The sequence below is a fragment of the Cyprinus carpio genome, chromosome A13, assembly GCF_018340385.1.
Source record: "Cyprinus carpio isolate SPL01 chromosome A13, ASM1834038v1, whole genome shotgun sequence".
NCBI lineage: Eukaryota > Metazoa > Chordata > Actinopteri > Cypriniformes > Cyprinidae > Cyprinus > Cyprinus carpio.
The window spans coordinates 7,204,760-7,230,501 of NC_056584.1; the positions used below are offsets into that span (position 1 = coordinate 7,204,760).

At 36.8% G+C, this 25,742-nt stretch overlaps 1 protein-coding gene and 1 long non-coding RNA gene across 5 annotated transcripts in view; both read right to left on the reverse strand.

The window, feature by feature from the left end:
- The window catches only part of LOC122147188, a 29,454-nt gene extending 14,678 nt beyond the window's left edge, over nucleotides 1-14,776 (reverse strand). For 2 of the 3 annotated variants that reach the window (XR_006161469.1, XR_006161471.1), the window contains exons 1-4: nucleotides 14,716-14,776; nucleotides 11,647-11,759; nucleotides 8,703-8,785; nucleotides 2,271-2,650 (exon numbers count right to left, since the gene is read on the reverse strand). This is a non-coding gene — a long non-coding RNA (uncharacterized LOC122147188). Of the gene's footprint in view, nucleotides 1-2,270; nucleotides 2,651-8,702; nucleotides 8,786-11,311; nucleotides 11,437-11,646; nucleotides 11,760-14,715 lie in introns of all 3 variants that reach the window. The other variant, XR_006161470.1, reaches the window with a different exon arrangement.
- A 99-nt stretch (nucleotides 14,777-14,875) lies between these two features.
- LOC122134312 (thyroid adenoma-associated protein homolog) overlaps nucleotides 14,876-25,742 on the reverse strand; it is a 38,629-nt gene continuing 27,762 nt past the window's right edge. For both annotated transcript variants that reach the window (XR_006161468.1, XM_042768504.1), the window contains one exon: nucleotides 14,876-15,037. Coding sequence is in view for 1 of the 2 variants with exons in the window: in XM_042768504.1 (XP_042624438.1) it covers nucleotides 15,007-15,037 (31 nt within the window). In the remaining variant the exon portion in view is untranslated. The remainder of the gene's footprint in view (nucleotides 15,038-25,742) is intronic.

A 25,742-nucleotide genomic window follows, 5' to 3' on the forward strand; every position in this document is an offset into this window, starting at 1 on the left:
CCTCCATCCTCCTGCACATAAAACACATCTGGTTCAGCTCTGGCCCTCGGGTTTCCCTCTCAGCAGAGCGGAGCGAGTTAACGGAAGACTTGTTTTCTTCTCCTCAGACCCCCACCGTCTTTCCTTTCCTTTCCCGTGACAGGCCAGGTACCCTACAGTGCTTTGTTGATATTATTTAGACTTGTTTGGTTGATTATTATTTATTGGAGTGCACAAGAGTTTTAAATAAGGGCATTTTACAGATCTTTTTAATGCCTTTCTATGGCCTCCGACTTGATTATATTTCCGTCTTTTATATTACAGTACATTATATAATATTAAAGTACATGGCGAAACCAATGTGGATTTAGTCTTAAGACTAAAATAAATATTTTCAGAATGGATTTAGGCAATAGGCTTTAGTGCAATTGTAGTTCGAATGCATATTTTCTTATTAGCGTTGCCATTTGAGCCCACAGAGGAAATTAACCTAACCTTCCTCATCACTTCCCAGAATGCTTTGGTGGAACAGTAGACTTGCCATGGAAACCAGGCCATATCGAGAGTCTAGAGCCTAACAGCAGCACTTTAAACATTAACAGTTGGCCAATAAAACAGCTTTTAAGAACACACATGCACACCCAGCCAAAATCACTGCAACAGACATGCACAAACACACACACACACACATCCTTCCAGAAAAGCAGATTCCCGTCAGTTTGAACATTGCTTAATGAAAGAAACGGCAAAACAGGAGGCTAATTTATGGTTGGTTGAGTGTTTATGAGGAATTGAAACACGACCCCTTTCTCTAAACAGGAAATCGCCTGCCATTTCACTTTGCAGGGCTTATGCTCTTGAGTTGAAACTGCGTTTGTGTGTATTGAGTCTGTAAATGAAAATTAAATGACATTCAGCCAGTTTCATTCAGAGACACAGCTGTGGCTAGCTGCTGTCCAGCAGGTTTTACAGTGTAGATGTTTATTCAGCTAATCAGAGAGAATCCCCATATGACGACGTGTAATTTAGACGACTGAATTTACTAATCTCAGGGCCAAATTTGTAATCAGTGTAATGGTGAATTTCAGCCTGATGAAATCCAAGGATATCAACTGCTAACCTGCATTAAGTTTCATTCGCAAAACTTTTCCTAGTACTTTTAGAGTCCAAAGTAATTTCACTGCTTCTCATTTTTGCTTTTGTTAAGTTTTCTCTCTCTCAAGTTTTAAGGTTTTTCAATTTATTTTTTTTTCTCTAGGGTTTGTTGTGAGGTTTAGGGGTGGGTTTGTGTGTAGAATGTTTTTCAGAATGTTTGACATTTTATAAAGTTTTGCACTGCATTTTGTGAAGTTTTCAAGTGATTTGTAAAGTTTTTGTATTGTGTTTTGTATTTTATAATGTTTTTCATTTTATATTGTTTTGTTTTTTATTTTTTTTGTTTTTGTTTTGTTTCAAATTTTGTTAAATAGTTGGTGTTGTTTTTGTGTAAATTTTGTTTAGTGTTTAAATATTTCTGTTTGACAAGTTCCGCACTGCTTTTGTGAAGCTGTGTTAGTTTCTGAATTTTGTGAAGTTGTCAAGTTTTCTGAAGCTTTTGTAATGTTTTGTAAAGCTAAGGAGAGTGTCTGAATCTGTGATGCAAATCATTTTGTAAAATTTGTTAAGGTTTTGAGTGTTTAAAGTTTTGTCTTGTTTGAAGTCACAATTTTGTTAAACCATTTTGTGTGTGTGTTGCTTTTTGTGTGTGTTTTTTGTAAGGTTTTTGGAGTTTTGTAAAGTATTTTTGTTAAGTTTGAAGTTTTGTAAACTTGCATTTTGTGGAGTTGTGTCAAGTGTTCAGAGTTATTAGTAAAGTTTTTGTATTGTGTTCTGAAAAGCTTAGTAGAGTGTTTAGAGTGCTTGTGTTTTTGTGGAGTGTTTGAAGTTTTGTTAAATAATTTAAATAGTGTTGCTTTTTGTAAAGTGTTTTTTATAGTGTTTGTTACAAAGTTTTTGTAGAGCATTTTTGTTGAGTTTTTCAGAGTGTCTGAAGTTTTGTAAAGAAGTTGGTATTTCTTTTTCTTTTTTTTCTTTTTTTTGTATCATGTTGCGTAAGGCTTAGTAGAATGTTTGAAGTTGTAACAAATAATTTTATTAAGTTGTTGTTTTTGTGCTTTGCTTTTGTAGGTTGTTTAAAGTTTTGTAATGTTACAGCTTTCGCAAGTTGTTTTTGTGTTGTATTTTTATTTTTTTTTATTAAAGTTTTATAAAGTTGTATACAGTATGCTGAAGCAAAAGCGTGGTTTCCTTACCTTGGCTTGACACCCAGGGTAAGTCTCATGAAGGGCCAGGGAGGTCAATCTGGACACACTGAGGTCAAAGGGCAAGGGTCCCTGACCATGTTGACACTCTTCCTCTGTCTTCTGAAGTCACCTGAAGAACTGTTCCAGGGGAAACAGCCGAACCTCATAGAGTCGCTCCAGGAGGTCTCTCTGAAACCCCTCAGACTCTGGACAGTTCCACAGGTGAGGTGATTCCACACAGATGCTGATGGCTATGTGAGCCAGATTCTGCAGGTACTGTGTGGCTCCAGGGACTGAGAGCTTCATGTCATTGGGCCCCTGAGGGGCCACAGGCTCTGAGGCCATAAGTATCTGCAGAGTTTCCTCACACAGTTTTTTCAGCTGTGACTCTAGAGCAGAAAACAACAAATGTTTACATGTAAGAGAAGTGACAAATTCTAAAAAATAAAGCATAATTGATATTAGGTGACATATCAAAGTGTACAATGCAGTAAGAGAACTACTTCAATTGGTGTATATTAGTGACAAATGATCACTCTTTGAACTTTCGCTATTAAATATTTATTTAGCTTCACTATGCCATCGCTGCTGAAAAGCAAGCCGGGAATCGCAAGAGCTTCAGAGCCTCAAGCATCCTTTTTTCCTTACTGAATTACTATGAACGCAATATTCTTCTAAAAGCTAAATAAATCCCACTTATTCATCCAAAGAGTTCCAAGGAACCATTCAAACTCCCACAATGCAACTCAATCCACCCCTGCACATGATTCAACAAGCAGTGGACCAGAGGGGCGGGGCCACGCCACATTCCCCAAGAGACGGCCCGGTTACCGTGACACCCGCGTATCAAAAGAACTCTCGAACGCTTTTTTTAAAGCACGCTCAGACTGACCTAAAGCAGCTAGCCTGCGCCGCACTCTAATTTAGCCAAGTGTGAGAGGCGATTCTGTGTGTGTGTATACTTGCACATCTCTTTAGGGCACGGCCATTGCTCAACACCTGTTTCAATGATGCTAATTGTTGACATGTTCACACAGACCCTGACGGTTATTATAAGAAGGGGGTGATGGGAAGGCATGTTTAAAATCAGGGTGGGGATGTTGACAAACGTTTGTAGTGATGAGAACTGGAATATCTAATCTAATGTGGAAAATACCTTATCACCAGAACCCTGACACAGACATCGCCAACGCAACGTCAACACAAGAATCAGACAGCGAGCTATTTAAAGAGTCATTTATCATAAATACAGATCACTTCCACATGCTTTTGTTCATGTTTTCTTGCTTCACTCAGACACAGGCACAAACATCTGTAGACTCGCTTAAATGTTCCTTAAAAAAGCCATTCGATTAAAATTATTACATGTACACATATGTCTTATGCTCACCAAGGCTGCTATTATTCTGATCAAAAATTCAAGAAAAAAATATTACAATTTAATATATTTTTAATATATTTTAAAATGTAATTCATTCCTGTGATGCAAAGCTATTTTCAGCACCATTGCTCCAGTCTTCAGTGTCACACGATCCTTCAGAAATCATTCTAATATGCTGATTTGCTGCATAGTTGTTAAAAACAGTTGTGCTGTATTGGTTTTCCCCATTCACACTAGAACAAGTACTACAAATGTCTGCTAGATGTTTAAAACCATACAGAAAAAGTACTTTAACAAACACTTTCCCACAATGTAGAAGGCACAGTTTCACAGAATGGTTTTCCTAAAGGTTCCAATTAAAAAAAAAAAAAAGATTGCTGCAGTTACTCAAATCGAGAGAAAAGTGAAATGGAGTAAAATCGAAACTGTAGTGGGTCATAAGAGGAGTGATGCTAACCATTCTCAAGCCTTTAAACTCAAGCCAAGTACTCATTACCACAAAACAACACACTGGGAGAAAAACATCATTAACTGAGGGAGGGAGATGAGAACTATCAGTCATGAGACAGACTTCGGTTAAAAATGCTGATTTATTTCCCTCTTATGCTCTATCTAGATCTGTTTTTCTCCAACGTGCACAGAGGCAGAAACACAGAACAGGGAAGAAAGAGGAAATGAAAGTAAACAGGGAGTGCGGTGGAGAGAAAGATTGATTCGCCATGGCATTTATTAATATCTCTGGCCCTCTGGAGAGACGGAGGAGCACGGTAACGATTAATCTCTGAAATGAAAGGCATTTCTCAGCAGGTCAGACTGTGGCAGACAATGTGTGTGTGGGTCTGGAGACAGTAGTTCTGGGGAAGTGCTGGAATCTTTATGAAAACCTGAACAGCCCAGTGAGATGTCCAAAGCATTACACACAAACACAGCTGTGGTCCCAGCATGACTCAGAGAAAGCTGTGCTTTCATCAATGCCACGACCACCAAGTCTCAATGACCAGATTTTGCTCTCTCATAAAAATAGCAATATTACAGTCACTGGCAATAGAAAATAAATCCCAGGGCAGTGAAATCAAACACTGGCAAAACACTTGACAGTTTTCTGTTGAAACTCTCAGCAAAAGAAAGGAGAAATGAAAACAGGAAAAGAAAGACATTTGAACGGATATTTAACCCAAAAATTAAAACTGTCATTATTTAGTCACACATTTAACATCTTGCCTTCCAGGACAAAATGAGATGTTTTAAAGATTGTTCCAGTTTATCACTCAAACTCAAATTCATGTGTAATACTTTTCAGAGTACACATAGTACACACTGATACAGTATATACTGCTTTAAAGCTATTGTATGACTTCAAAAGTCTTTGAAAAAAATAAAATAAAAACAGCATACAGGCACATGGACCATTTTTACAATACTTTATGATGCTTTTTGGACTTTGTTGAGCTTGACAGCCTCTGTTTACTATATAGGAAATATGAGCATTGTTCAAAAACATCTTTTAAAGTCATACAGGTTTAGAACGACATGAGGACTGGGTATGGACACAGTTTTCACAATTCTGTTTTGAGGAATTTGTTTTGTTTCAGTTTTCAATTCAATATCGATCCACTTGGATATATATCAGGTACAGTTAATGTAATTTTTTTCTTGAGAAAGAAGTCTCAAGTAAAGCTCTAAACTATACAGGTAACCTGTCAGTTGGTACAGTACAACATACAAATTAAACTATTCAAGTTAAATTATTTACTTTTACATATAATAATCAACAAACAAAAATCGACATTTAAATTGCACAACATTCAAATGGTGGTTGTCATAATCTATTCAGACCTTAAGAACAGATTATGTTTAAAAAAAATAAAATAAAAAATAATATTATATATATATATATATATATATATATATATATATATATATATATATATATATATATATATATATATAAATAATGAATGCGTAATATATTTAGCAAAATGCTTGCTTCTCTCTGAAGTATGGACATTAAATGTTACATGACATTGTATACTGTATAAGTTCTACTGACGTCACAGTTGAAACGTTGACTGAATGATTACATGACAATATATTTTGCAATAAACAATATTGTTTCTTTCAACATAGCTTCTGATGTTCATTCTTCTTTTATGAAAGAAATAGCAGTTAAATCACTGTAACTTCAATGACCTGTAACGCCACATTAAGAGCATCAAAACCAGATATATTGTATATATTTTGAGATAAAACTGCCAGAATTTGAAAGTGGAGTTTCTTTTTAAAAACTTATTTCAACGCTTATAGTGATTTTCTGTATTATGTTGAGTAAAATTTTATTCATGCATCAACAAAAATCAGCATAGACTAAAGATTGATCTTGACATTTAAGAAGTTTTTCAAAAAAGAAGATTGATTAAAATCAACAAACTGATATTTGCAATGCAGCCCTAATAAATGATGAGGCCACTCTCTCACTTTATAGAAAATGGAACACTCAATAATTCAATAAAATACAGTATTACGGCCCCAGCTCTAGCTGTTAAAGTCCGTGTGCGATCTTTCTGTTTCTAAGTGTTCAGCTAGAGTTTATGGTGCAGGGAAACAGTGGTCTGTCTGTGCTCACTACAGTAGTAAACACACTGATACACACATGCGGCAACTTGCACGCACACATGGATTTTACATCATGCCCTGCCATCATTACCCAAACTGTGAAAAACAAAACCCAGACGAGTGAGGAACGTGCAGAGCAGATGTGAGCATGCAAACGCTTTCCCACAGTGGGCGACCCTTACTCTGCCAACCACCTACTGCCGAGTGTGTGAGCGCGGTATCCACCGTTTATTCACCTGAGAGAGAGAAATATGGGGAATACAGTACCATTTGTGCCTAAGAGAGAGAAAGTGAGAGATTTGTGTGGTGGTGTATGTTAAGAGAGCATTTCTCAGGCGGCACAGTGTTTGATCCACACAGGCGCATAAACCCGTACATCTCATGCCCAGCTAAAGCATCGCCAGTAAAAACACCATCACAAACTGTGCTCAGAGTCTCAGAGCCAAACTACTTAAGAGCTCTCAGCCTCACAACACACACACACACACACTTGTCCCGTTCCAGTGAGGAGTACATCAGAATGGGAACACATGCAAGAAGTGCCCAGAAAATTTCAACTCCTACTTAATAGTTCCAAGACGAATGAAAAAGCAGATTGTTACGGTCCTTCTGGCTAGCTTGAAGTGTTAGTGACAAATGAAAATGTTCATTTCTTCACTGAGGTTTATAACACCTGTGGAAAGTGGACTGTAGGAAAGAGAGAGTGACTGGCTGAGTGAGTGAGTATTGTTTAGGTAGTTATGGATAGATTTAAGAAGTATGGGAGGGTGAATCACACATTATCTCAAAATAAAAACAGGAAAACACAAGGTCTCCTTGTTAATGTGTAATTAGACCAATAAGTACTGAGTGATATTAATTAACATCACTTTGTTTATGATTGGTTTAGGGTTAGGGTTTAGTTTAGGGTTGGTTGGTTATAATTGCTATACATAATAACAGTAAATAATGTGTACATGTATTTACATGTAACATACAACGAGGGTACTGTAAAATATGAAAAAAAAAAAATAATATTTTGCTTAAAGAAAACGAAGACCGTTTTAGGACCATTAAGATTTTTTTTATTCCTTTTTTATTTAAATATTATTTAATAACATTTTATTATTTTTATTTTCATTGGTATTTTTTTTTATTTGTTTTATCAAGTTTTAATTATGTTTAGTAAAACATTTTTCTACCTCCCATTATTTTAGATGGTGATTCTTACATTGAAGTTTTGCTTTAAGCATTATTAGTTTTTATTTATTTTTTGCTTCTTTGATTTTATTTTTTTTTCTAAACATTTTTTTTTTTTTTTTTATTTAAAAATTTATTTTTTTTTCAGTAATTAAAATAACTTTTTTCTTTGATTTTCTTTTAATCTAAACATTTCTTTGCCTTACAGTAATTAAAATAAGATTTTCTGTTATATATATATATAAATGCAAAATGTTCCCATACAATGAAAGCAAACACTGACCAGTCAATCTGCAAAAGGACAAAAAACAAACAAATCAAAAAAAAAAAAAAAAAAAAAAGCACCATAAAATTGTCCATATGCTTGTGTGTTATATTTCAAGTCTTCAGAAGTCCTACGCTTGGTTTGATGTTAGTAAAAACAAATTGCATGTTTCCTTGCATGTCAGCTGACTTCAGAAAAACTTGGAATATAGGAATGGAATTTAATATTGATATGCACAAGTCATGCAGACTACTTTTATAGTTGACTCTGTTATTTTTACTTGACATCCCCTTTTTATCATCTACTTTCATTACATGACAAACTGTGAACATTCAGCCTAACATCTCTTTTTGTGTTACCTGGCACAAAGTAAGTCATAAGACTTTAACAAAGTTTGCTGACAATTTTAATTTAGGGTGATTCTTTAAACTGGGAGATGAAAACACTGCAAAAAGCCAGACATTCAGAGAAATTGTGTTAAGAGTTATGTTAAGAGAAATAAAAGGAGAAGTAGACAGAGATTAAGAGGCTGTTAAGACTGAGGGTACAGGGCAGAGTGTATAAATAAATCTCTGCACAGCACAAATGTGTGTGTGTGTGTGTGTGTGTGTGTGTGTGTGTGTGTGTGTGTGTGTGTGTGTGTGTGCACCCACCGTTTGTTATGTAAGTGATGGCAGGCAGGTGGGACTATAAGAATATGCTTGTTTTAAAGTGTTATACATGGCCACCATGCCCACATGTGTGCGACACATGGGGCCCGCAAACATGCAGGGGCCGCCCTATTTAACTGGGTCACACGGGCACAATTGTACCATCTGTCAGAGACAGTTTGGCGTGTTCTTGTATCAAAGACACACAGGCCTCCAGCACACTTAGAATAACACACACTCAAAGCAGACACCTTATTTCCTTGGAATAAAAACTAGACTGGAAGTTATAGATTTGGAAACAAGCACATGATACTGGTGTTTATTTCACTATAGACGGTGTTTTGAGCTCTTACCTGATACAGGAACAGGAAGACAACCACAACCACAGCCCAGCAGATCTAGAAACGCACCACGTGTCACCAGGCATGGACTCTGCCTGTCAGTTTGTGTGTGTGAAAGAGAGACAGACAGAGATCACGTTAATGATTATTATATACATCATAGTATTTTCATTGCATTTACTCAATAAGTTGTACAGAAACTACACTCTTTATTTTTCAGGTTTAGTGAACACTGGGTGATAAGAAAAAACAAACAAACAAACAAAAAAACAGAGAAAAACAATATTTGATGAAAATTTTAATCTAAAAAAATGTAGAAATACAGTGTAATTTATATAAAATTATTAGAGATGCACCAATGTATCGTGGCAATAATCCACTGTCAAAGTTAATGCAATAATAATGCATTAATGCAATCTCATTTAAAAACAAAAACTTAACAAAGGTTCTATTTGATCCTAAGAATCACCCATAGCTAAGGGCCGGGTTGCCAGGTCCATGTTTTTATCTCTTTCAAACAATATTTGTAGCATGCCTCTTATCCAATAACTGCAAAGAGCTTTGTGCTTTTTTACTTCTGATAAGTAACACAGTCTCAGCTCTCAAATGCTGTCCATTTTATCACAAAATTCAAACAATAAATGTAATTTTGATGCTTTTAAATGTAATGTGTGACAGATCACTGTACCCTAGTTCAAGCGGCAAAGCAGCATGCAAATCATTTCTTACACTTGAATACAAGTTATAGCATGAAATAAACATGACTGAACATCAGAAGGTATGCAGAAAGATACAGTGCAACTTAATGCATCATGTCTCATGTAATTGCTCAGTGTTTCAATCATGGAAAGATGCCATAATACAGTTTGTGACCAATATGTCACTTAATGTTGCGTTTACCTCAGAAAAGTTATCCAATGATCACAGTGGATTAGTTATATTAAAAAAAAACAAAAAAACAAACAAACAAAGGAGCTTATTTACTATTAATTATATATGTATTTATTTAATAAATAAATATTATAATATTATAGTACTCTACCAAATGAGAGGGTTTCCTGTATAGTTTACAGGAAGAAAATCAAAAACAAATCAGTATTGGCATCGACATGTCATTCTAAATAGCTGGCTATCGTATCGGATGAGAAATTCAGTATTAGTGCATCCCTAAAAATTTGCATCAACAATACATACAAAATAATTGTGTACACTGAATAACTGAATAAATTTTAGCAATAAACTATACTTGACTACAATTTATTTTTATTTATAATATTTATATATAACTTATTTATATGTCAAAGCATTTTTTTGGGGTCAATGTATTATAGTCAGAATAACTGATTATGTATCCTGCAACTGAGAGCAGTAAAATAGAGTCCATAGTGACTGTGGATGTGGAGGATAAAGCATCACATGAGATGCCCATGGGCACAAAGGGAATTCTGGGCCCTGTATCTCAGACCAACTGCAGGGGTAATATTTGTGGGAATGGGTGGATGTGTGTGGAGAGAGACGGGGGTGAGTATGTGGTAGAGTGAATCTGTTTTGTTTTTGTGTGTGTGTGTGTGTGTGTGTGTGTGTGTGTGTGTGTGTGTGTGTGTGTGTGTGTGTGTGTGTGTGTGTGTGTGTGTGTGTGTGTGTGTGTGTGTGTGTGTGTGTGTGTGTGTGTGTGTGTGTGTGTGTGTGTGTGTGTGTGACCACAGCGCAGCAAACGCTCACGGACCTGGACAAGAACAAGAGGGCCAGTGTTGAGGGCTGACGTCAGTATTTCATCACGGAGATATTAATAACACAAACACTCTCTCTCTTTCAATGTCTGGCTTCATCTCTTTGTGTCACTCTGTTGCTCTTTAAACACATAATATTACTCAGAATTCAACAAATTACAAAAAGAAGGATTAGGGGGAAATTTGGTCAGATGTTTGGGAACCCTGTCATTTCATCTTTATCCCTCCACCAGATTCTCTGGAAATTTTCCATGTTTCTTAATGTTCCCTAAACAACGGGAATCCGTTTTATTTTTATTTTCCTTTTATTTCAAGTTACAGTTTTAATAGTTTTGTTGTTTCTCTCTCTTTTTTTTTTTAAATATGTCGAAAATTACTGTTTATTATTTCTGACTGATTTAAATAAATGACTGTTTATATATATATAAGATTGGGAATCAGTTTTATTTTTATTTTCATTTTCCTTTTATTTCAAGTTACAGTTTTAATAGTTTTGTTGTTTCTCTTTTTTTTTTTAAATGTCTTTTTTATTATTTAATTTTTAATTATTTTAGAAAATCAAGTTAAATAAAATTTTTAACTAAAAAAATAGAAATAATTCAGTTAACATTTATTTGATTTTAAAGTAACAATGATTTTTTTTTATGGTTTTAGTTTTTGGTAACTATAATAACCCTAACTGGGACACCACTCAATAAATGAAACATGCAACAAAGCACATTCATTGGGAAATGTAACATACAATTTATCAGAAAGATACATCAAAAACATTTATCATTGCTTGCTGTTTCATATACTTTTCTAGTAGGCAGAATACATTACATCTTGCCCAGTATGCTAATATTCCATTTAGTAAGCACTGCCATCATGTTTCATCTTCATAAACTTTACCAAAATCTCACTCTCGTCTCTCTCTCTCTCATTAGGCGCTCATTAGGACATCAGTATGGATGAGTGAAAGTGGTCAAAGGGCACGTAGCCTTGTCACTCTCCCTGCAGCGCTGCTGTCTGTGTGTCTGTGTTGGGCAGAGAGTAGCCTTTTAGACGCAGAGAGCTCAATTTACACACCAGTAGGTTGGTGTGTGAACAGAGAAGCCATCTTATTTTGTAAAATAATGTTATTTTCAAACACTTACCCAAAATGATGCTTATATGCACACTATATTTGCTGATATATATGCACATAATGACAGTAGTGGTTAGTGTATCAGACTGACAATACCAACCTTGTGGCGAGCCACAGCCGCAGAAAAAGGGCACTGGAGAGGTCACATTCCTGTTCATTTCCTGACTGGGCTCTGTGTGTGCCTGCAAGGTAGGAACGCAACAGCGACAGCACCTGTGAAGATAACGACACATCTTTAGTATAAGAATAAGCTGGAGAGAAAGAAATAGAGAGATCAGAGATTGAGATCACAGAGAGAGAGAGAGAGAGAGATAGAGAGAGAGAGAGAGAGAGAGAGAGAGAGAGAGATCATCAAGAAAAAAATATACAGAGATCAGTGCAATCATACTACAAATACTAAAATAATCAAGATCAGACAGAAGGGTTTCAGACAGATCAGAGACAGCAGACAGAAAACAGAAAGTCTGTGTAATCATCACAATTTTGCTATTATTCTAGCTTCTCACCGGCGCTTACGCTACATCAACGGCATCCGCAGGAAGCTCCAGTGAGAATATGCTAGTCTCTGGAGAACCTGGCTTATACAGAAATCCTCCTATATTTTTCTTTACAAATCCTCGTTTTTTACTTCTAATTCGTGACCAGTGTTTTCTTTTGCTTTCTCTTCTGCGTTTCCACATTCGGCACATCTCACCAGAGATAACACTACAACTACTTAGCCGTGTGGAGTACTTTTTATGATGGATGGACACACTTTACTTCGCTTCAAAATCTCAACACCCATTCAATGCCATTATAAACCTTGGAAGAGCCAGGACATGTTTTTTTTTTATAGAACTCTGATTGGATTCGTCTAAAAGATGAAAGACATCGACACCTAGGATGGCTTGAGGGTGACTAAATCATGGGGTAATTTTCATTTTTGGGTGACTATCCCTTTAATTGTGATCACAGCTCAGATATGGAGTGATCAGATATAAATCAGAGATATCAGAGAAAACAGAGAAAGAGATCAGAGAGAGCATTCAAAGAGATTAGACAAAAATCAAAGAAAAGACAGAAACCAGAGAGGGGTCAGACTTAGACAAAGACAGAAATCAGACAGATAAATAACAGATCAAATAGATAAATCAGATAGAGATCAGACGGAGACATTAAAGAGAGGTATCAGATACATAAATTAGAGATTAGACAAATAAATAAGAGAGGGATCAGATATAGACATTATAAAGATAAATCAAAGAGAGAGATCAGACATCAGACAAAGATCAAAGAGACAGTTCAGACAGAGATGTCAGATCAAAGAGAGAAATCAGATAATCAGAGATGAATCAGATAGAGACAACAAATAGAAAAATCATATAAATAACAGAGATCAGACCAAACTCAGAGGTAGATCAGACAGACATCAATTTTCAAAGAGAGATATCAGGTCAAATAGATACATCACATAGATCAGAGAGAAAAAAATAGATAGATCAGACAGAGACATCAGACAGATATCAAAGAGAGAGAGCAAAAACATAAATCAAAAATAGGATATTTAAATAGAAGAGGGATCAGATTGAGACATTAAAGAGAGAAATCAGATCAGATCTATAAATCAAAAAGAGAGATAAGACAGAGATATCAGACAAAGATCAAAGAGAGATATCAGATACATAAATTAGATCTATCAAAGAGATAAATTAGACAGATCATCATCAGAAAACCAAAGAGAAACCAGAGAGAAATTAGAGATCAGAGAGATAAATCTCAGAGGGATCAGATAGAGAAATCAGAGAGAGATCTGACAAATAACGCAGGAATCAGACATATAAATCACAAAAAGATCAGACAGATAAATCTCAGAGGGATCAGATAGAGATCAGACATAGAAGTTGGAAAGACACCACAGAGATATAAGAAAGACATAATCAAAAAGAGATAGCAAATAGGGATCAGACAGGAAAATCAGTTTCTTTAGCTTATCTTACATATCCTTAAATATAACAGTCTGTAGAAACAAATAAAATGAAGTGAATGGATAGTAGACAACTTGCATACAAGTTTAAAGGGTGTACAGCATGCTGAAATAGTCTTTAATGGGCTATAGCCGCAATGAGGAAGCCACTCATTATGCCCCAGACAGGAGAAGCACATGGCAAAACTAGTTTGACCATGAAATACCAGGCCTGGTCTTCCAGCTGCGGACACCCCCGACACTAGCGGCCCACACCCTGCATCCCACACATCTAGCCGAGGCCTGCTCGCGCCGTTGGGTGGGAAGGCCCATGACGGCCGGCTTCTTATGCACCCTCGGAGGAAAGTGCGTGTATTTATAGTGACGAACTACACAACTTGTGACTGACCACAAACCGATGGCAGCGGCTAAAGGCAAAAATAAACACCCCATAGAGGTCTATAATTCAGCAGAGTGTACAGAGAGCCGTGCACACATTTAGAAAAGAAACATGCACAAACAAACACCAGCACACGGTCTGAATACAGTGCTGGATGCTGATCTTTGACACCCTAAGACCTTTGGGTCAGCCGTTAGATAAGACTGCGAGGAAATGTTTTAAAAGCCAACCTGTGGGCAGATGCTTTTATGAGTAGATTTGGTAAGTCTGGACACAATCTGAATCGAATTAAGCTCATTTGTCTCATCAGTTTGACTTTGTTTTTTTTTACAGGCCTTTCCTTACAGCAGAAACAAAGCTCATATGAGTGGGTGTTTCAAGGCTGATTGAAGCGGTCACTAAATCCAGACCTTTGGCAGCAATGCACGACAAAGAGGAAACGCACAAATAGAAACTTTATACACTTGCAACGTGTCCTAATCAGTCATGATGAGACAAGTTTTCTGTGACAAATTATTTGTTTAATGGTGTAAACAAAGTTCATGCAAGATGTAATACAAATTAGTATATATTTAAAGGGGTCATATGATGCGATTTAAATTTTTCCTTTCTCTTTGGAGTGTTACTAGCTCTTGGTGCATGAAGAAGATCTGTAAAGTTGCAAAGACTAAGGTTTCAAATCCAGAGAGATATTCTTTATGAAAGTTACGAGTCAACCACGCCCTCCTTAAACGGCTCGTTCTAACACACCCCCACATTTCTACGTCAGTATGTGGGAAGATTTGCATAACACCGCTCAGATGTTCACGCAAAGAAAGAAGGCGTACCTTTTATTCTCGTTGTAGTATTGTTGTTGCCGCTGCCACCATGTCGTATAGACGCTGTGTGTTTCGTTGTGAAAGCGAAGCTACTTTGTTTGGCCTTCTAAAAGAGGACGATATCCACATCGTCATGCCTGGAGCTGATCCGTGCTGGTCGCTGAGGAAATACATCAACTTTGCACTGTGGATTGCTGGATTGGATTTCACCGTGGACGAAGCAGAGTCCAGCCCGGGGTCGTCACATGTGGTTGCCGCAATCCCAACGGACGCTCCTTCGTAGAATCCGCCTGCCGTTCTTTAGACCAATGAAATTTCACTGTGGGTCGATCTATCCAGCACAAAAAAATAAATAAAAATTAACAAATAAAAAATAAATAAAATAAAAAACATTTTAAAAATTGAGGAAAATTAATATCAATTTATGGATACTTCCCATCCACTACGATGCAGTTTGAGAAATACATTTTTGTTAGAGACACTAAGTACAAAAAAAAAAGAACTATTACACACATCCTTCACTCAAGTAGAAGTACAGATACTCATGTTTAAAAATACTAAAATGGTAAAAGTTAGTGTATTAACTTTGCGTCGTGCCTAACAACACCCCTTTAGCTGTTATAAATTCACTGTAAACCATGGCTTTTAGGGGCTAATTGCAAAATTATTCGACCAAACAATGTAGTTCCTCAGAAGCAGCTGTGGTTCCAACAAAGTGGTGGCCGAGCAACACACAGAAGTAAACAAAGGTGTATATGTAACGTGGGTTTTGTTTCATGTTTTGGGTCTTGTCATGTTCATGTCTTTTATTTTGTTGTTGTTTGATTGGAGTTTGTGTCATGCTTCCCTTGCCCTCTTGTCTTCATGCTATTGGTTCCTCTTGTTCATTGTGTCATGTTCTGATTGGTTTATTGTCTTGTCATGTGATTATCCGTATTGTTTGCTCATTGGTCATGTGACCCTCATTGTCTGTATAAGTAGCCATGTCTTTGCCATTGTCTTTGGTCGTGTATTAACGTATGTACCTGCTGTTGGTGAGTCTAGTCTGTTTTAGTCAAGTTTTGGTTTAGTGTTTTGTTTTTTGGTTGAGTCTTTTTATTTTTGTGTTTTTGGTTTCATCTTGTCTCGCCTTCAGTGGACTGATCATTACAGTATGTTTGTAGTGTAATTTACAACAGCTTAGAACGCGGCTCAACCAATCAGAATCAAGGACCGGAACCATCCGTTTTATAATAAAAAAAATCTGACTGTTCTCCATTTACAAAAAAAAAATTACACACACACAAAAAAATTAAAATAAATTACACAGAACAACAAATCTGGCTGCCCATTTACAAAACAAAACAAAACTAAACTAAAATCAAAGTGAATCTTCTTTCCTCAAATTAAAATAAATAAAAAATGCTCTCACTTAAAAAAAGAAAAAAAAAAGAAGAAAAGAAATACATGCACACTATCAAAAGCTGAATCAGCACAAAGTGTGTGTACACTAGTGTGCATGTGCAAGACCTCCATTGAGTGCAGTATGTCTGCAGATCTGATTTACTGTTGTCAAAACACACAGCGGATTATTTCCCTGTGGGACCTGGATGTTACCCAGGACTTTTAAAAAGAAGCTGCTGCATTGTGGGTAAGTGGCAGTGTTGGAGAGTGCTCGGTGCAGGGGCCGAGGCATCAGGTTAGGTTAGTGCTGCTCAATCTGTTTCCCTCGTTAGCCAGCTTCCAAAGAGAACCAGTGAGTTGTGTCAACAGGGACTTTTAGGCGAACTCAGCGGGGTTCAGGCGTTTACTCAGCAAAGCTGGTTTTGTAATCAAAATGGCACTTTGAAACAATGCTGACACACTACTTCATCTTATCCTGATATCAAAACTCTGTAATGCAAATTGAGGGTTGTGGGTGTTGTGTTAAGGAAGGTGTACATACAGTAAAATCTATTTGTATATAGACTCACAGGTATCGGATTCAAACAAAGAACAAAAAGGCTTTAATTCAGGTCTGATACTACAACATCTGCAACCTGTTTTTGGCATTTCATTTTTTTCTTGTCATATCAGTTTAAACAAAAATTTAATTCTGGTCTTGTGGTTCTTTTTATTAAAAATGTTTTTAACCACCTAGCAAAGGGCTAGAACCCAGTAAGAACATTACAGAAATAACACTCAGAACACTTCAGTGACTGGAGGGTCAGAAATCTCTCAGATCTTCATTTGTGTTTCAAAGCTGAACGTTAATACTTATGGATTTGGAATGACATTAGTAAATGATGGCATTATTTTCCTTTTTGGGTCAACTATCCCTTTAAAAATTCCGGAACACAGATGTAAAAACAAAGCCATGCACAGGGAGTGCCATCTTTATCTATCTCTCAGTTGATGCTGCGATCCACACGTACACCACTCCTGCATGCAATTCAGGTATTCGCATCAGATAGCAGCATGAGGGCAGTTCTCCACAGAAAGCATGACGTTATCTCCAGCTGATCTAAACATACTTCACACCATCAGCTCCTCCCTCCCCCACCCACCCACACACACACAAAGAAAAGATTATGTATCATGAGTCTGTTATCTGTTCCTAATCTGGTTGTAGACACAAACATCCATAATTTCCATATTCAAAGAGTCAAGAGAGAGTCAGTGTTACACAGCAAATTGAAAGCACAGTTAAACACAGAAAAATATAAAGCCCTCTCACTCTCGATTTCCCTTTCTGTTCTTCTCATATAATTCTCTTTGATTTATTCAATTATTTTTGACTGGCCTTTTACAAAGCAAACAGGGTCAAGTCAGAATGGAAAAAAATTTAAACAAAATAAAATAAAATAAAAAATAATTCACTTTAAGAAGTCTCTTAAATTCTTCTCTTAAAGTCTCCTTACCAAGGCAAAAATACAGTGAAAACAGTGATGTTGTGATTAGTGAATTTTACTGCAATTATTATATATTATTAAAATTTCAAATAACCATTTTCTATTTGAAATATCTAAAAAAATTAATTTATTCCTGTGATGTAAGGCCGATTTTTTTTTTTTGCAGTCGTTACTCTTTAGTGTCCCTTGATCAGAACAAAACTAAAGCATCAGATGGCAAGCATTTCCCATCAAGACTTGAAGAATTGCTCCCATTTCTAAATAAAATGCTGCATAAGACAGTTATCTGCCACCACCTGTCACCAGAGCACCACCCACGACATATCCCTCACACAGACCTCAGCGATTCCTCACCGCAGTCCAATTCCCTCCACACATCTGCAGGAGCTTTGAGCAGATATATGACTGCCATAACAGGAAAGAACACCAAATCCAGCTCTTTCAAGCACATCTTCGTCCTAGCGATCTATAGTTATGTCTGTCTCACTCTCTATAAGATTGCAGATTATTCAAGTTTCATGTCAAGAAACCTGCTATAGTGTCAAATGATAACATCTCACTGTCTCTAATGTACATTTGCCTAAGCTTCTAGGTTTTATATTGATGCTTGTTGAGCACTTGAATCTCCTTATATACTTTATAGTATTGTAATTTATACTACTGTAAAAGGGGGATTCACACACCTGAAGCAGTGTTCCATGATACAGATTTTATAGAAAGTTTAAAAGAACAGCATTTATTTGAAAATCGATTTTTTTTAAGTCTTTACTGTCACTTTGATCAATTTAATGCATCCTTGCTAAATAGAAGTATTAATTTCCTTGCTTTTACTGACCTCATACTCCTAAGCAGCAGTGTGCATTTACTGAAACTTTTTGTTTTGCAAAGAAATTGATACTTAGGAAAAATTTACAGCTGCCTACAAAAGTGATATAAAACATTTCAACATGAGCCTTTAGATCAAAGGAATTTAAGAGAGAAAAAAAAAAACACAAATTCATTCAAGTGCATTCAAACTTTTACCATAACTATATTTTATGTAAAAATATAATTTTTATAGATTCCTGGAAGGTTCACTGAACTCTTGGTGTCTTGGTGATTTCATTTTCAGAGGAGCCTCCTGATGACCGAGACGACTGCTTTCCAAGCACTAAATCAAAGAAGCCTCTCCGAAGTTCTCAAAACTCCCAAGAAGCTCCAGAGACATGAAATAGGGAATATCCATCCATCAAAAAGAGCGGGATGGGGTGGGGGGGACCATGTAGCGATCAATGTAGATAAATGAATGGATGTTCAACAGATGAAGAGATAGAAACAAAAAAATAAACCACAGCTAGACTTGCAAAGCTGTGATTGGGATCTGCTGACAGCAGATGGAAGTGATTGGAGGTATGAGTTCGTGTTAACATTTTCATTCTTTACCGCAGTTAGAGAACAGAGATCTGCTGACCTCAAACCATGAAGGTCACATATGGATCCTGAAGCGGGCATGTTAATCTGTACAATAACAACTTCTGTGGAGGCGGATTAAACAAGCCATAACAAATTAAACATTAAGTTACATAAAACTACTGTTCCTGGGAAAGAAACGACTTGCAACACTTGCCTATGGGATATTGCGCACTTCTATAACCTGCTTATACACATTGGCATCATATTGACAACATTCACAGTCAGTGTTTAGGTTTTTTTTCTAAAACTCCTTCCATTTTATTATCAAATTATATGTAATAGCTAGGTTATAATTTTGGGGCATGTGAGTTCCTGAACGCGATGAATGATGGGATACGTTTAGCCTCAAATACAGTTCCAAAACGGTATTAGATATTGCAGATTTTGAGTACTTCATTGGATGAGAGGTAATGTTATCGTTAACAAATGTTCAGTTTCTTGCACAGATCGATTGTTTCGCTTCATAAGACCTCAATACATCATCAGGAGCCACGGGTATTAATTTTGTGTTGCCTGTGTATGCTTTTTTACTCGCAAGTGCCGGTAGCCATTGAACCTTTTCTGAATCACCAAGGACCACAGTTTCAGCTAAAAATCTTCTTTATAGTTCTGCTGAAGAAAAAAAAGTCACATAGGGAGAGTAAATGAAGAGCAAATTTTCATTTTTGGGTGAACTATTCTTTAAGGACATAATGGCATTTTTTTTTAGTCCTGGGATAGTCTTGCACGCTTTCTGTAGCCAAGACTGCAATTGTTGGTACTGGGTCAAGCCTAATGACTACAGTAAGATATCAAAGATATCTACGTAATGTGTATTTTGTAATAACATCTACATAACACTTCATAGTATTATCACAATTAAAAAAAATAATAATTCTAAGAGGTGCAAGTTCATCTGTCCATTACTGACATTTTTTTTAATGACCAAGCACGAAATTTGGGTTGCGACTAGACCTCTAAAATGTCAAAGCATACATCGAAAAACAAAAACTAACAACTAGAGATTAATTATTACTTTATATTCATAAAATTGATGGCGACCAAATGAAGTCATGGAAAAAAAGTGGTGTCCCACCATTCCGCCAAATGGCCGGTGATAGGTCATGATAGGTAGGGTTAATATTAATGGTTATTATTGATATTACATAGTACAAACACCTGTGCCATTTCACCTCATCAGAAGTAATGGGATAATTCACCCAGAACTGAAAGTTCTGTCACCATTTCTACACCCACGTGTCGTTCCAAACCTTTCTTCTGTGAAACATAAAACAATATTTTGAAGAATGTTGGGAACCAAATAACATGCCCATTAATTTTCTTTTTTTTTTATGTTCCACAGAAGAAAATGTCAAACAGCTTTGGAACGACAAAAATATGACAGAATTTAAATTTTTGGGTGAAATAAACTTTAAAGGCAGGGTAGGTGACTTAAAAAAAAATTGTGTTAAGTTAAGTGTTTAAATGCATTTATATGTATTTCTATCATGATAACTCTCTGAAGATTTTAGCATGCCAATGATAAGACAATGTTAATGTATTTGATCTGGATCTTGCTTTCAAAGCTAACTTGTTATTACTAGCCTCTCCGAAATTGCCTACCCTAGCTTTAAATAACTTGCCGAACACTTGCTAACATGTATACAAGTGGGTGTAGTTTTAGGTCATGTCAGGGATGATGTCTTGCATGTAACATGTTTAGTACACAGTTAGCAAGTGGGACATGATAATATAGAAAGATAGGACGGAGCATTTCATACACAAGTCAGCTTCAACCAACCACTAGTATTTGTGCTGTACAGACAGTACTCTCTAAATGGAACAGAAAGAAACCAGGAGACACCAACAACAGCCTGCCAGTCATGTGAACATTTAACCTGCTGAGTTACACATCGACATTCACATTAAACCACATGGCATACATGTTGCCTTCAGCAGTCACGGCATGACAACAGTTCACAGACGCAACGTTTCACATGATGCACTCACAGAGACCCGTTTGTGGCACAGTAATTTCCTACTACTAAATTCTGAAAAAAAAAAAAAAAAAAAAAAAAAAAAACACAGAGGTTAACAGTGTTAATTATTGGACCAAAAACCTCTGCATGTAATAACCTAGATTAGACCCGTTTGTGGCACAGTAATTTCCTACTACTAAATTCTGGAAAAAAAAAAAAATCTGGGAATCTTTCCTTTGAAAACCATGTTTCCAGCATATGTAAAACCGCATTTTCCCATCTTCAAAAAATATATATCTAAATTACGATCTTTGCTCTCACGGTCAAATGCAGAAACGTTACTTCATGCGTTCATGACCTCAAGGTTAGACTATTGTAATGCTTTATTGGGTGGTTGGCTGGTCCAAAATGCAGCAGCTAGAGTTCTTACTAGAACCAGGAAGTATGACCATATTAGCCTGGTTCTGTCAACACTGCACTGGCTCCCTATTGAACATCATATACATTTTAAAATCTTGCTAATTACTAAGCCCTGGATGGTTTGGCTCCTCAGTACTTGAGCAAGCTCTTATCGGATTATAGTCCTTCATGTCCACTTGCGATCTCAAAACTCTGGCCATTTGAGAATACCTAGAATATCAAAATCAACTGCGGGCAGCAGATCCTTTACCTATTTAGCGCCCAAACTCTGGAATAATCTACCTAGTGTTGTCCGGGAGGCAGACACAGATGTCAGTTTAAATCTAGATTAAAGAACCATCTCTTTAACCATGCTTACATATAAGTCACTATCCCTTTTTAAAATCCATTAAAGGATTGTTAGGCTGCATTAATTAGGTCAACCCGGTATTGAAACTGGAACTATACAGTACAAGACTCTTATTTTGAAAATGTATTTGCTTTACTACTTCCAGAGACTCATTCAAAAGGGAGACACAAATGTGCACTTTTACAATCAAGTTAAACATATTACAATATAAAAATAAAAAGTAATAAGCAATGTCATAACTGATTGCTGCGTTCTGACTTTTTTTTTAATCATCGCCTTTTAAGGCTAACAATTACATTAGGCCGTATTTGTCCAAATTTAAGACCTCTTAAAATCATAATAAAAACATTTGCTATAACATTAGCATAACATTTATGACTTTTTAATGGCGTTAAATTTGATTAAGCTGAATTTAAGAGTTTTTAAGACTTGCAGAGACCCTGTGGCTACTGCAGTATTACATGTTGTCTTTTTAGTGGCACAGAAGAAAGAAAGTCATACAGGTTTGGTGAACTACTCCTTTAATGTGAATAAAGAACTGAAGAAACTTGCAAAAATGCATAAACATTGGTACAGACACATATTTCGATGTAACGACTGCCGAAGTCTGTACTGTTCCCCCTTTCTGGCCTCATATGTTAACTATCAGTGCTAATTTGTCCCATTAAAAGTCTTTTGAGAGGAAATGACAGTTTGGAAGGGTGTAATTTTAGAAACATAGCAGTCTGAGGCGAGTCATCTCCAGGGGGCTTTCTCAGTCTCGACCCGCCATTACGGCTCAAAAGGCCATCTGGCTCTTATTAGGTACGGTGGTACAGTTTCCCTGAGTATGACAGGGAGTCGGCAGTCTGCAAGCACCAAACAAACCCAGTCTTAGTCTGGTTCAAAAACAACAGGCCAAGAGTGTGTTGGACAGCACATGGCGAGAGTGCCATAACATATCTTGTTTATTCGAGTTTGTCTGGCTCTTGAAGCGCACTGGAGAAATTAAATGAGAAAGAGTACATGCAGTTCATCACATGCTCCAGAAAGCACATCAGTGTATAAACACACTTGATTTTTTTTTCTGACCTGCACATTGCTGGACTTTCAGCCTAAAAGAAGTTTGAAGTCCACATGAAATCATTTTCTTTAAAGAAGTGACATAACAGAAGCAGTAACATGAATACTGAAATGGTTTATTGAAAAAAAGATACATCATCTCTGCCTGAGACTGACCAGGTGACGTCTATGACTAGTCTTACGAGATAGTCACCTATATATGTTTTTTTTTTCTTTAAGACTGCTCATAACATAAATGCAGATTGATCTAATTTAAACTGAAAATAAAATAAAACTGAATCTGAGGGCCATTACCAACTTCAGTTCCACTAGTGTGGTAAGTGTTGGCTTTACAAACAGGAATTCATTTCCAGTGAATTATGCTAAACAACCATAATTATGCCATTTGTAGGTTGATTCCACCATAAACTGTAAACATTGTGGCTCTGTGATGCTATCCAAAACAGTGCTTAGTTTGTTTGAGCATCACAAACAGCTCGATATTGGCTGAACCAATTGAGTGACCACTCTGGGATTCGCCCACATCCAGTTTTGATCCTGCATTCCACCAATTAATGATCTCACCAAAATGAATGGCCTTGATCAGTACTAGGATGAGGTTCTCATCTTCTTCAGCCCTGTCTACTAAATACAATTTACCCAACAGTCACCTCAACAGCATAAAATAACTTATTTCTAACCTAATTAGATCCATAAGACCTTGGTCCTTGATTTGGGGCAGTCATGGCCTAATGGTTAGATAGTCAGACTTGTAACCCAAAGGTGGTGGGTCTGAGTCTCAGTACCGGCATGGATTTTAGGTGGGGGGAGTGAATGACCAGCACTCTCTTCCACCCTCAATCCCACAACCCTTAAGGTGAGACCCTTAAGCAAGGCACTGAACCCCTAGCTGCTCCCACCATAGCTTGGGAATGCAACAGTAGGCATTTCCATCTTGGATGTCCAGTTGTGTGACATTCTGGATCTGGTACACTCCTCATCCATATGTACCAGGCATAATCTACTATAGATGTAAGCAGTTTCCAACCAACCACTTACATATGTTCTGGACGTGCCTGTGGCTGACAGACTTTTGGTCAAGGGTATTTGACACACTTAAGCTAGCCCTCAACACTGATGGAGACCCCAACCCTTGTTTGGCATTTCCTCAAGACCAGACATGCCAGCTACAGCATGGTAATAAGATTACCGTCATGCTAGCTAGTCACACTTGTCTTTTTCAAAATGTATTTTTCATTATATGCAATGCACAAATCAATGAAAGGTTTTGAAAGGAGTACAAAAAGAAGCACTATATATGGGATATGATAAGTTTTTTAGGCTGCCAACTTGGTTTCTAGAAAGTAGAAGCTCAAAGAAATATGTATTCTTGGGATAAAATTTCAGCCTTTCTTCATGACAAACATCCTCTCAGGTACGACAACATTTTGATGTCACACCTACTTCTCACAACCCAATAAATTACTGGTGGATAAAAATAGTGTTTTTCTCTTTGAACATTCTGTTTATCTGGACTAAAAGTTTGGAGAAACTAAAATGAAAGTTATTAAACACCATTTTTGCCAATTGAAATAAAGCTAAAACAAATAAAAAACAGTTTCAGGCGAAATAAAAATAAATTAAAGCTAAAAAAATAATAATAATAAACAAAAAAATTCAATTTTTCCTTTCGCTTTGAGTGTTACAAGCTCTTGTTGCATAAATATCATCTGTAAAGTTGCAAAGACTAAAGTCTCAAATCCAAAGAGATATTCTTTATAAAATTTAAGAGTCAATCACACCCTCCTAAAACGGCTCGTTCTAATGCTGGGGGCGTGTCAAAATGTGGGAAGATTTGCATAATACCGCCCAAATGTTCACGCAAAGAAAGAAGGCGTAACCTTTGATTCTCACTGTTGCTGCCCCCGCCATGTCGTGGAGATGCTGTTTCATTGTGAAAACAAAACTACTTTGTTTGGTCTTCCAAAAGAGGACACAACTAGAAATCAGTGGTTAAGTTGTATTTACAACACTGTTCCGGAACAGTTCAACCCAAATATTCAGATGTGTGCAGCACATTTTATGGAAGATGAGGACTGTTTCCTGAACCAGAAGCCTGCAATGTGTCTTTGCTCAAAGGTTGTTTCTATAAAGTAGGGCAGTTCCAACTTTGCAAGGACAGTCTGGCGCTTCTGACTCACAGCCTGTAAGTACGTTTTTCATATTTAAAGAATTTGCCACTGATGATTTAAACACGAGTTTTGAGCAGTGCAGAGTAGAGTTTGTTGTTTGTTGCTTCTCAGATCACAAATGCAGAGATGGTTTGATGTTTACACAGCGTGATATGCAATGCAACACGTAAAAAAGTCATTACAATCCGTTGAACCAGTCGAACCAGTTCACCAAATTTATCTGAATTGTTTGAAACTGTTCGCGTCTTCAGTATTCAGTTACTCCTAACAGTACACTGAACTGCTAAAAGAGATCCGATGATGGGATGTGCACGAGCAGAGCAGTTGGACTGAGTCTCGTCCTGCCGGGAGACGGCATCACACTATATTAACGGGCGTAACATTTCCGTCACACGCTTGAGGCATTCGGCTAATCACAAGGTACTGGATAGCTGGCCAATCAGGGTGTGCATAGTTTTTAAGTGTTATGAGCTTTGTAAAAATCGATGCATTTCAGAAAGGCGGGGCATAGAGGAGAAACAATAATGTACATTATATGGAAAATAATGTGTTTTTTGAACCTTAAACCGCATAAACTCATTGCATTACACCAAATACACAAAATAATGTTCTTCTTAGCAACGTCATATCACCCCTTTAAAGTAAAGCCCAACAAAACCTTATTTCTCAAATAATTCACAGAGCGGAGCTTATCAGATCTACTCTGACATCAAGACGAGGCTTTCAAGGCTTAGGCACACAATGCAAATTCACA